Genomic DNA, 12,998 nt, shown 5'->3' on the forward strand with positions numbered 1-12,998 from the left:
TTTTTTTTTTTGTTTGTTTAACTTGTCCATAAACCAAATCCAATATCTGACACCTTGCCAAAAGCAGTTCTTCATTTGACTCCAGCCAATGTGCAGGCATGATGAGTGGAGTGGCAGGCTGCATTTCCACAAGCGTTTTCATTAAGTACTTTCTGCCACTCTAGGAAGAGTGTTGTTGTCACGAAGTCACACTGAGTTGGACTGGTTCACCTCTTTGAGACACTTTGTGTTTCAAAAATGCAATAGATTGCATTGACTGGTCTTCCATTGCTTATTCAAACAGCATCACACCAATGCCCCTCCATGCCTGTCTGCCCAAGGGGCCAGCAACATCAATAATAAATTACCAGGCATGGGAAGGCAGCTTTAGGTTCAAACCAGTGAGCGTGTTGGGGCAGGGGGCCTCCCCTGGGCGGGGGGTACACAGTGAGTGGAGCTGTGGCTTGCAGTAATTCCCTCCCTGCAGAAAGGACTCGTAAATATTTAATAAACTTCTGGCCCTTGCCATAGATGAGGTCTTATTAGCGAACTGGAGTGGCTTGAGGACAGGTATTGTGTCTGTTACTATAGCACCACCTTGCACAGGATCTCGGTGTGAAAGAGGCAGGGGAGGGAGGGAGGGAGGGAGGGAGGGAGGGAGGGAGGGAGGGAAGAAGAGAGGGAGGGAGGAAGGGAGGGAGGGAGGGATGCACTGAGGATGAGCCCCAGCGAGCCAGGCTGAGGTTTGCCTGTGGAGCAGGCAGCCCCTCCAGCCCAGGGGCGCTGGCCTGAGCCGCACCTGCAGCTCCCCTGCAGCCCCAGAGCTGCTGCCCCACACAGGTACCGACCCAGAGCTGCTCCCAGGGCCACGCCGAGCCCCTGAGCACTTCTGGGGGGGCTTTGCTCCACAGCTTTTCCCTTCTGGCTTTGAAAGATCTGACTTTTTTATATTATTATTATTATTAATTTTTTACTCGCTCCTTTCTTGAGCAACTGGTTGTTGTTGCAGAGGTCACCGAGGGGACTGGTGGAGGCTCCTGGCTCTGGCATTGGGAAATATGACAGCAGAAGTGAATGCTCGTTAACATAAGGGATTTACTGAAGAAGAAAGACAAAATGCCTTTCAAAGGGCTTGGTTCACTGAAAGAAAGATTTTTTAACCCAGGAAAGGAAGAGGTGAAGAACACCATTAGTGACTCGCTGGGGAATCTGAGAAGGTAAAACCCAACAGAACATTCCCAGACAGATCAATTGATTCAATTTATTAAGAGAAATGCAGTATGAAAAAAAATGTATGAACATAAAACGGACTATAGAGTTGCAAAATTAATATCTGAGTACAGAGAATGAGAGAGCTTGCTGTAAGACAGAAGATGTAAAAGGAGCAGTTACAACAGCATATGACTATAGGTCATAGAATATTTATATTAAACAAAAAAGGTGAAAATAAATTATGAAATAATGTTCTAATATTAAAACGAACTTGAAGAACTGTTTAATTAAAAACCTTTAAATAATTAAATGTGACTAATTCTGTGGTTTAGCTTGCATGAGAAAAAACAATAATTTAATGGGAATTAACACTCCAATGATGCCACTCTAGAAATGAGACTTAAATTACAGGTTTGGGGTTTTTTAAAACTTGTTCCAAATCAGTAAGAGAAAATGTATTGAATAGAGATGTGTGAGTTTACTGACACTGCAAATGAGAGAGAGAATACGAAGCAGCTGTTTGCTATCAAAAGCAGAGAAAAGATTTAAGATTTTAATCTTAACCTGATGGTTTTATGAACCAAGAAATGGAGGATTCTTGTTTTTAGAGAAAAGAAAATCTGATGTAAGAAATTATCAGTTTCATAAAGGGAAAGATATTTTTCATTTAAAGAGAAGATTATTTGTGTTTGTAATGGCTACTGACAACACTTATTTGTGTAATCAATAGATGAGAGCCAGAGGAGTTAGTGGCATTTCTTCCATGCTTAATGCTGTGTTTTAAATCTTTGTGTGGATCAGGCCATCATTTTAACTGAAGGTGTTTCTAGTGACTGAATTGTATTTGCTTTCATATCCATTTCTTTGCCTTCTATTGGGAATGCTATTTTGAGTCAAGAAATAGTTCTTCGTACATCTAACCAAGACTTTGATCACAAGAAAATGTGTAAGAATGTACACATACCATGCTGCAGTTATTCTATTTCTTTATCATATGATCAGAGTATCTGTGTTCTACACAGTTTCTCCTTAATTTTTTTTTTAATTTACAGTGTTACAGATTAAGTGTGATGTTTTGCTTTTTTTTTTTTACTTTTACGATACTGTACAGTAATTCCAGGAAATCTGTTTATCTTTTAGAACATTGATTCAAGTCATTTATTCAATGATAAATTCTTTTTGCTGTGGGCTCTGCTGGTCAGTTTGACCAAATACCTGTAAGGTTTGTATCTAGTGAATAGGTGATGTGGCAGTACACTGGGCTCACTTTAGATTATCCAGATTGCTCTCCTCTTGTAGCCATATATTAAAGCTGTCATTCTAGTTCCTACACAGTTGATAGTACAGGCAGCCAACTTCAGCAACTCTGCTCCTGAATCAAATTAACCCAAATATCACTTGAGGTGCAAGAAAATTTGCTGAACTTAATTATATTCTGCTTTAAACTTAAGTATCTCAGAGCCTTCCTTAGATGTACCAATCAGCAGAGGAAATAATCCAAACTATAAAATCTTTTTATTATGTCTGCTGTCAGATCTAAGTAAGAATTGTTGCAACTTGAGCAGTCTTGTAGGAAATATGCAGTCATCTTTGAAAGTTTCCATAAATGAATGAAATACTCATGTTTTTAATATGAACTTCATTCTCTACAGCTTAGTCTACAAATGAGAGCATACACTTGTGTTTTTGTATGGTGGCACATATAACTATATACCAGTTGCAACCTTGACTTTGCTCTTCATCCAATCCAATTGTCTTTAATGTGGTGAAAATCAGTAAAGAATTTGGTTTCACTTCTAGCATTCATCATAATTCGATGAATTATTATAATGCACATATTTGATTAGACCTCCAAGTGTGACTTCACTAACTGTAGTGTGTTCATGTCAAAACTGGCACAGTGGGTAGAAAACCATGTTTTAACTTTGGTAAATACGACTGGTCTATGCCTTCCTGCCACATCCTCTGTCTTGCAAACAAGAAAGCAGACCCAGAAGCAGATGCCTGGCAAGAGCAGCTGTTCCATAGCAATTATCCACAGTCCAGCTCAAGTGCTAAAGCACAAGCAGCATAAAGAAGCTTACTGCCTCCTCACAGGTGTGCTTATTTGGTGGGTGCTGCAAAATAAGAGTCTGCTCACAGGAGGTGAATTTAGTGTCTGGATCCTGGAAGGGAGGCAGGGGAGACTGAACTGAGAGACCCAAGAGCCATCCTTTCTTTAGGCTGTTGGCAGCTGTTTAATTTGTGAGATCTTAGAAAGTGTTTCAGAAAATGTTGTAAATTCTTTGTATATTTTTTTAATGCAGAAGTGTTTTTTTCTTGATTAATTTTATACAGTTGGGCAGTAAAAATATTAGAGAATTCAAAGCTTGGGTGAATGAATCTCAGAGTTGTGGTTCTGTCATCATTATGTTTCTCAGAAAAGAAAGATTTCATGCATATCTTCTTGACAGACACAAACACTTTGATCCTTCTGTGAACTTATTGCAGTCAAGGAAAAAGTCAAAGACTGAAGTAAGATCTTAGGCTCTCCCTACTCTAAGGATTTCAGGAGTCCTGGACCAGCTAATGGCAACTGTCTTCGTGATAGAGTGGGAGGTGTTTTAAGTGGGTTTACAGCCCAGTATTGTCACTTTTAAAGAAAAAAGACATATGGGCCATGCCACATGGTTGTTGTATGAAGTGTAGCCCTGATGGGTGTAGTTCTGCTGTAGCTGTCCCTTGGTGAATTAGCCTAAATTTCTGAAAACTGCATCTTGAAGCTGGGTGATGGACGCTTGCATTGGACAGGGCTCTTCTGACTGTTCTCCATGACTGGATCATGCAGTTATTCCTCTCAGATTTCCCTTTGTGCAAAATCAGGGGCAGCTTGGTGCCTCCCAAACCGTGCAGTGCTGAGAACACTGTGTGGGGTGTGCAGACCCAGCTGATGCACCAGCCGTGCTTTTGTAGCACTGTTAGTGCCAGGGCATGGCGCACTCGTGCAGCGCTGCAGCGCAGCACTGCGGGGGCAAACATCCCTGCTGAGGACAGGCTGCCCTGCAGCCCAGGAGTGCAGCACCTGGCACATGCAGCCCCTCAGTGTCTGAGCCTGCCTTGTTGTGGGTTTCATGGAAATACTGTGCAGAAACCAGCAAGAGAGGTCCTATGCCCTGAGTAACTCAAGAGAGTTTGGATATTTGTGCAGGGATTTGGTACCAATGCATCAAATACAGGATTTATTATGGAAAATTATCACCTGGACAAATCCCCAAAGAATTAATAAAATCTTAGGAGATTGTATCTGCTTTTGGATTAATGATATTTTTTGGTAATTAATGTATAGATTCCTAAGTTACACAGGGATCATTGTAGTTACTGCATTTGTAGGTGTGAGCTTTGAACATTGTGTATGACTGTGCTCAAGCTGCCTGTGAAAGATTGTCACATCTGGTGAAATCCATTCTACAATGTGTTTTAACACAACAGTTATTAACATTTGCCTGTTACTGTAGAATCAATGAGTTTTTAATAAAACAAAACTAAATTCTAGTACACCTAGAAAGAACTAATTCCTCTGCTAAAACATAAATGTATATGTGCTAGAGGGATTTCACTTATTACTGATAGGGATTTTTAAAATGTCTTTCATGCTTTCAAAATTCTGTATTTGCCAGAGTAGGCATTCAATAAAAAAGAGAAATCTTGCATAAAGTTGTTATGACATTTGGGCACAGAATATGGATGAAGATTCAAATAACTTAGCTCTTCTTACTTGCCAAGTGTTGTACATTTGCTGAAAAAAAGGAAAATCAGACCTAGAAATGCACATTTCCTGTGCAGGAAAATACACACCTGCATCTTCTGCATGGGGCTGATAATTAGAGGCGAGTTTTCTGGTAATTAGAGGCAGTTTTCTTCTAAGTCATTGGTCTACAACTAGTAAAAATTTTCACTGACACTACAAAAATACATGAATCAATTGGAAGATAAATTTCTCTTCATTTCATGGAGTTGCTATATTTCCGTTATGTACCTGTTCAATAAAATAAAACCAGAAAAACAGTGAAGACACTGGCTGTGTGAATGTCTACACTGCTCTAATACTTATGTGTTTGGACTGCTACTGAAAATAGTTTTCTCCAAGACAAACCTGGTATAGAGGCTTTGAAATTAATCTCTGGGAGTAGGAAATAAACTGTGTGGATTTGGGGCGATGGATTAGTCTTCAGCTTGCTTCTTTTAGTTAGTCAAATACAATAGCAGAATAATTAATTTCTCTGCAGAGACAATATTGGTCCATAGTTCTAATCCTAGGTCACCACTTTTAGCGCTGAATTTGGGGCAGAAGGATGTTTTCATGCCTATCTGAATTGACAGCCAGCTGAAAATGTCCAGATGTTTTGGCTTTGCATGAAGTGTCTAATCTTTACCAGCTGCCCAAAGTAATGCACCCCCTAAAGTCTAATGTCTTTCTTATAAATAGAGCCTGGTAATATTTGGAAAATTGTTAATTGATTTAATTCCATCAATATCTTATATTCTGTTAGAGGAAGACAATTTTTTTGTTTTGGCTTGTTAATAACACTTTGGAGATGACATCAGTTCTAAAAATAATCATTCAATTGTTTTTTCACTTCCTGAGGTCTTTATTTTTGGTATCTCATTCTGTTTACACTTACCTTTATTAACAGATAGAGCATGGAATATATGGTGTCTTTTTTTCAAGTTCCTGACTGAATTAGTCTCTGTACTCCCATTTCACTAACAAATGCTGTTTCCCTGCAGGTGAATCATAAGATCTCAATCACCCCCAATAACACCACAGTAAGGTTACATTTTCTGTGTTACCTTGCCTGAATGGAAAGCCTTTGCTCCAGCCTGACAATGAGCTGAGGATCTTACTTTGCAGCGAGCACTGGTTTGAGAAAGGAATTAAATAAAATAATGAAATAATAGTGTTTCTTGAAAATGTGAGCTGATGGACTGTAGCATGTTATTTTGTTTTTGCTAAGAATATGGCTGAAATAATGGGTTTATATTGTGATGTAAAAGGGAATAATATTGTAAATGATGCTTCAGTTAGCTCTAGAGCCTAAAAATGATGAAATTTTTAAGTGAAACTTTATATTGGAAAGTTATATTCAAGTGCACAAGAAGTCATACTTACCATGTTTATCTGCAAACCAGTGCAGAGCACTATCTGTTAGATTATGGGTAGTACATTAGATTTAAAGCAACTGGGAAAAGTGGTGATTTAACAAAAACTGTCCCAAAAACCCCACCCCAGTCAGATGTAGCCCATCCATGTATGCTCTGTCAGCATTTGTTTATGTTGATTTTTATACCGAAAACTGATGTTTCAAATACATATCAAATACATACATTAGATTTCAAATACACTCAGCCAGATGTGTGGAAGAAGGAAAGAAGTTATTCCTTATCAGTAAGGAGTGAATGAAATAATCTCATAATTTTACATGGCAAGCTGGGCTTCCTTTAGGTCAATTAACTGTTCATATTTTCACAGTACTCCATGGCAGGCACATAAAGAGCTGGATCCTGAGCTCAGTGCTTCAGGGTGATGCCAAAACTGAAAGGCTGCTGATCAAGACTTCTCTTAGTAAAGGCTTAACCTTAAGCTCATGGTTAGTGTTCAGTGAGTTAGTAATGTATTCACAGCTAGCCATGTCCTTACGTATTTCAGCATGTCAGAAAAACCATAATCTGCATTTTAAAACAGACCTGGAAAGGTAATGTTAGAAAAGGAATTATTTAGCTCCGGTCTGGTGGGTGTGTCTAGTTCTTTCTTACCTCACCTTTCCTACCACAGACTTTGCCTGGTCCTGCAGCATGATATTAATAGCCCTAATCAGATTGAGAGACCAAATTAAATTTTAATTGCACTCTCATGGAATTCCAGATTGCATGGAAGCGCCATTTTGTTTAATATGAATATCTCAGGAAGATTGCCTGTAGGAAAAGGAAAGGCTGGACATGCAAAGCCTGAGGAGCTGCACTACTGTGTTAGTTGGTAGCTGATGGGCAAAGAAAGTCTGGGCCTGCCTCTTTTGCGTCTTTAATAGAGGATCTGATACCAGAGAGGTTTCTCCTCTGCTGTACAGCCCTGATTTTTGTCTCACAGGAGAAAACAAATCCCAGGAAGTTCGGGGCTGAGTGAAACCATGCTTTGTGTTGTAATTGCTCTTTTTATTGAAACCTACTGGCAGCTCTGTTTAGTAGATATAGTGAGAAATTATGGTTAATTTAATCATATGTAAATTTTCCTAAGAATCAATGGAATTTATCACAACAGACCTCCAGTCAGATCTCATAGTTATGCTCATGAGTACCCTGTGAACATTGTTGCAGCTGTCTGTCTGGCTAGATGGTTCAGATGTGCAACCTTTACAAGTCATTCAGGAAAAAGCGTGGTCTCTGCTAACCTTTCACAGCCTGTCCAGCCTTAACTCACCTCACAACAGCCTGGAGACAAGCACCTCACAACCAGAGCTGGCAGGTGACCGGAGCATGGAGCTGTCCATCCACACTTCAGCAAATTTTACTGAGACAACAGGGCACCTTCATTTTTTCTTCCCTTGTCTGTTTAGGAAGATTGATGGCACCCACGTGGAGGAGGAGCCCCTGGAGCTGACGGCAGAGGGGCGGCCTGTGGCGGCGAGCAGCCGCCGGCCCGTGCTGTGCCAGTGCTACTGCTGCGGCCTGCCCAAGCGCTACATCATCGCCATCATGAGCGGCCTGGGCTTCTGCATCTCCTTCGGCATCAGGTGCAACCTGGGCGTGGCCATCGTGGAGATGGTCAACAACAACACCGTCTATGTCGATGGGAAGCCAGAGCTGCGGGTGAGAAAACATCTTCATTCAACTTCTCTGAGCAGATCCCGTTGCGAAATCACCCAAATGCCACACAGCAAAGTCCTGTGTACACACAGATTAAAAAAACAGAATGGGGGAGACACATCAGTCTTGATGCACATAGATGTACAGGCATTTAATTACTATTAATGTGATGAAGTCACATTAAAAACCTTCAAGATCTGAGGATTTGCAGTGTCATTGAGAGGATATAAGTACCTGAAATGAGAACTGAATTAGTTTGCATGTCTCCCAGGTCACTAATCTGTCAGTTGTAGACAGATTTTGCTGTGGTGGCAGAAGCTTTTGCTCTTTGTTCTCTCTCAGAGAAATGTGCTCTGATGCTGCTGCAGAAGGAATTATCAGTTATTTTATGTAGGGCTACATTCATATCAGTGGATAATTTTCAAGATCTTAAAGCAGTCACTGGCAATAAGGCATCAGGTTTTTGACAACATAGGTTGTTGTCTGGAGCTATTAAGAGCTAGGTACCAAGCTGTTTTCAAATTTGCAGTGGATGGCATGTGGTCCACCACACGTCTTACACAGTATTATCAGTGCATACCAGCAGGTTCAATCCATACCATAATGTTCCCCATCTTCCCTCAGTATTTGGCTTAATGTCAAGGGTCCCTTTATGGATTTTATGAACTTAAATCCCTACATTTGCTCTACTTGTTGACTTATTTTTGGATATCTTTTGAATGTTTTTAGCCTAACAAATTCATAGGAATCTTGACTCTTTAATGAAATACTGATAGAATACTTGACTCTTGAATACAAATATTCATCAGCTTTTTTCCTATATCTGGGTTTTATCTTCTAACTTTTGGTAAAGAAGAGTGCAGAAAATGCACTCTTTTAACTTTTGGCAAAGAAGAGTCCAGCAAATTTCTATCATAAATTTCCAGTGTTAAAAGTATGCCTGTCTCCATGACATTATCATAGGAGCCATGCTTCGACTTCCTGCTGAACTTGTATTTATTCAGTCTAATCCCTGCTCCCCATGGTCCTGCTGGGACTTCCAGGTTCTGTACTTAAGCAAGAGAAAGTTTGTGTCTGCATAGGTTGGGAAGCTCAGAAGAGGTAATTTTAAAAAATTGGGAATAAATTTCTTCCACAAATCTAAATTCATAGTGTTTGGACATGAGCATCTCCTGAATCAGGAGGAGCCTTCTTCCATATCTCATGGTTTCTGCCTTCAGAAATTAACTCTACCTAGAAACTCAACTGGAAATTGCCAGTAGAAAGTTAGGTGTTTAAACAGAAGTGCTTTAGCACAGGAAAGTGGGACACATTAAAATGCATATTGATGGGGAGGGAAACCCTTTAGCCTTCTGTAAACATGTCTGGCTAATTAATGCCATCTGGCTGTAGGACAAACAATGAGCTGTTTTTCAGTTTGCTTCTTTGTGAGCAAAAACTCAATGCAGTGGCAAAAGCTGTTTTTCTTTTAACATGAAGAAAGTAATATAGAAAGAAGAGATGTTAATGCTTATCACTACAGTTGCCAGTTCTCTCTGATATTTTAACGACAGCTGGCTACTCTGGCACACTTCTAACCAAAGGTAAACTAGTCACTGGCTAGTGTTACCTGGTTTTATTTTCAGATTGCTTTGTCTTCAGATGTTCTCCTCACCCCCAACTCTTTTCTGCTCTATGCCATTTAATGCTGACAGTGGGTGATCAGAGTTGGGTCCTGAGAGCGAGAGCCATGAACAAATCCAACCAGGAAGCAAGTCAACTCAAAGGACTTAAGAAACCTTGATAATCTTGGCAAAATGGACATGTCCATTGAAAGGTATCATGTCCCTCTTATAACTCTGAGCAGTCTTGAAAACAAAGGCTTCAAGTTTAAGGAGCCCAAGTGGCAAGTGGCAAAGTTGAAGGTCCAGCATTAGCTACTTTATGGCTGAAACCTTTCCCACTCCTAAGAGCAAAAGCAGTAATCTCACAGGAGAATTGAGCATCCTTTTGCCTTGACTGGGGGCTTTCAAGCTCAGCAGTCCTGAGCAGCCAGTGTAAAGAGGCTTGATTTGGAGCATGGGGTGACTTCCGTGTGACTTCCAAGCAATAGTTACCTTGCAATGAGTATACTTTATCTTGCAGCATGTGTCCCATTTCCTTTACAGACAGCCCAATTCAACTGGGATCCAGAGACTGTAGGACTCATTCATGGCTCTTTTTTCTGGGGTTACATTGTGACACAAATTCCAGGAGGGTTCATCTCAAACAAATTGGCTGCTAACAGGTAAGAAAACAACAAGCAAACAAATTAGGCTTTAGAACTCGACAACTGTTTTACATTGTGTAAATGGGAATTACTAAAATAGCAAATTTGTGTTTCAGAAATGCACATCTGAAGCTGAAAATTCAGTCTTTTTCAAGAATTATTAATAATAATTAGCAAAAATTATTTCAGAGGACAAGACTTCCATTATGGGTCTATTGGTGATGTTTTCAATTTAACTTGTTCATCTTAACTATTTACACATTTCTTCTCTAAACAATAATGCTTTCTGGAGAGTTCAAGAAAAATCACATCTAATGCTTCCAACAATGGTTGAAGCATTTGTCTTTAAGAAGTTGCCTTAGTGCTTTTTACCTCAACTTAACACCAAACAATAGTTTTCCAGCAGTGTTTCATCTTCCTCCTTTAACAGTTCACAGTCCCTGTGGACTGAAGCTGGGAATAAAGGAATTACAGAACTATTTATGATCTGAAGTCACAAATCTATCCTTATGTACACAAATATCCTTGCCGAGGCTGTATACAGTACTGACTGTAATTAAGGTTGCATAGAACTTCTAATAGAGCCTCCTCATTTCTGCTTGGTGAAGTCTGAAAATCTGTACAGATATTTTTTTTGTGATCAACGTGTTTGTCAGCCAATTTTTATATATTTTTTTTAATTCAACTGCTTTTGAAAATGTGAATAAGACAAACTAGCTAATTTTGTCAATGTTAACTTTGATTTTGGACTTTACTTCAAAAGGCCTTCAGAACTTTGAATATTATCACAAGAGAGAGGGAGGTTGTCTGAAGACAGCTGGTTGTGAATGAGCTCATGAGATGTGCATATTAAGGGTACTTGGGATCTACAGATTAAAATAAAAAAAAAGATGACTGGTACTAACTTTGTTCTCTGCAAACAAGACGTGACTTATCTACAAATAGTGTCAGAATTGGAAAGGGTCTTTAAGACCAGTTTTATGTTGTACTTTGTCCCAAATCAATTTTGCTTTCTGCATTCTGCAAAGAGTTGTAGGGGTTACAAGACTGCCTGGGTCTTCTTCTCTCTCATATGCCCTTGTGAAAATTTCTCCGGAGCAGAGTCATCCCACAGAATCATCCAGACTGTTCAGTCCCATTCTCTTCTGTCCATAACCAAAAGTAACTCAGAGTTTGGTTTGCACGGCTTCTCCAGCACTGTTCTCATCCTCAATTATTCATTTCTCTACCACGTAACAGTGCCTAGGCAGAATATTTTTCCATCTGCCAAGTAAGCCAAACAAATTAGCTAAGCTTAATCACTTCTCCAGCCTTTCTAGTCTTGCCACCAGCTTTTGCAGCAGGAGGGCTCCAAAACACAGATGTGCACACTGTTGGCTGAATAATTCAGCATTAGTTTAGCTTTTGTTTCCTTAATTTACTTGCAAACAGAAAAAAAAAAATTATGTTTACACCATAACTTGATGTGTTCTGTCAGCAGAGTGTTTCCTTAAGTACAGGCTGTTCACAAGCACAGAAAACTCTGCATTTATTCCTGTGAGAGTTTCCAACTCAATGTAATGCCATACTATAACATCACATTATGAATTTGCTTGTCATAACTGGGTTTAGGAGTAGAATTTGCTGAGGAACAAAAATAGCTCAAGAGCTGAGCTCAAAGAGAATTTCTATTTGCAGTAATAGGATTTACTAAGTCCATGTTTTTCCTTTATTCCTTGTTTACCCAACCAATTTCAGCTTAGGTAGGTTCACCAGTGATGCCAAGTTTCAGTTTCAGAGGGGTTATTTGCTAAGACACAGGGCAGGAAAACAGGGGTTCTGTGGCCAATGAACCTACCAGCCCTAGAAAGAGGAAAAACTTTCTTTTGTCCCAGATGCACTCTGGAAATTAGATTCTAGGTTAATACTGACCTTACAAAGACTCTTTTGCCACTTGTTTAAACTGTGCAACCTTGAACACATATGGATGACCCATCCCAGACACTTCTCTAATGCACATAATTATCCGTGAAAGTGAGGAATTCAAATGGATCTCATAATGGGGGAAAATATTGAGTGCTTTATGGGTTTGCACCAAACCCCACTAACACTATGTAATTTACTCAATACATTCACCCAAAGGGATGTAGATCTGCATTCCACCAAAAAGTTCCTCAGCCATTTACTGACACCATCCCTTTAACTTGGTGCTTATCCTCAAATACGTATCTAAATGTGATTTCAGAATTGCTTGGTGGGTGCATGAAACACTAGGCACCTCTGATATCAGTTTTCAGTAAGAGCAGCCTGCTGGGCAGAGCAGTCTGTAGCTGAAGACGTCTGTTTTGATCCAAAAGTGACACCTGTCCAGGAATCCTGGTAGCGAGGACAGAAGAATATGTGAATGAATTGAAAAAACCTGGAATATTTCTTGTCAAAGCAGAGATTAACGTTTTTGGGATAAATGGCAGTGAATTGATGAAAATATGCTGTCTCTGTGGAAACAATACTCAACCCTTTAAATAGTAGCAGAAGATTGACTGGTTCTAACTCAGTATAAATGATGCATTTACAACCTAGGCATATTAAGACTTGGCATTAAGAAAAGTAGCAGAGATTGGAAACTCAGTCTTTAGAGATAGCTGTTTGGATAATTCAACATGTTCTCTTCATTACGGTTTCTTCTTTCATATGGTTATTAATTCACATGGTTTGCTGTAGTTTCCTGAGTCAATAGTGT

The 12,998-nt window shown here is 39.7% G+C and overlaps 1 protein-coding gene across 2 annotated transcripts in view; it reads left to right on the plus strand.

Annotated features, from left to right (window-relative positions):
• Positions 1-1,009: 1,009 nt before the first annotated feature.
• The window catches only part of SLC17A8 (solute carrier family 17 member 8), a 39,363-nt gene continuing 27,374 nt past the window's right edge, over positions 1,010-12,998 (plus strand). The window contains exons 1-3 of one of the 2 annotated variants that reach the window (XM_064419840.1): positions 1,010-1,196; positions 7,782-8,034; positions 10,179-10,297. In XM_064419840.1, coding sequence (XP_064275910.1) covers positions 1,054-1,196; positions 7,782-8,034; positions 10,179-10,297 — 515 coding nt within the window. In that variant the 5' untranslated portion in view covers positions 1,010-1,053. The remainder of the gene's footprint in view (positions 1,197-7,781; positions 8,035-10,178; positions 10,298-12,998) is intronic. The other variant, XM_064419839.1, reaches the window with a different exon arrangement.

This window comes from Passer domesticus, chromosome 5, assembly GCF_036417665.1.
Source record: "Passer domesticus isolate bPasDom1 chromosome 5, bPasDom1.hap1, whole genome shotgun sequence".
In the NCBI taxonomy this organism is placed as follows: Eukaryota; Metazoa; Chordata; class Aves; order Passeriformes; family Passeridae; genus Passer; species Passer domesticus.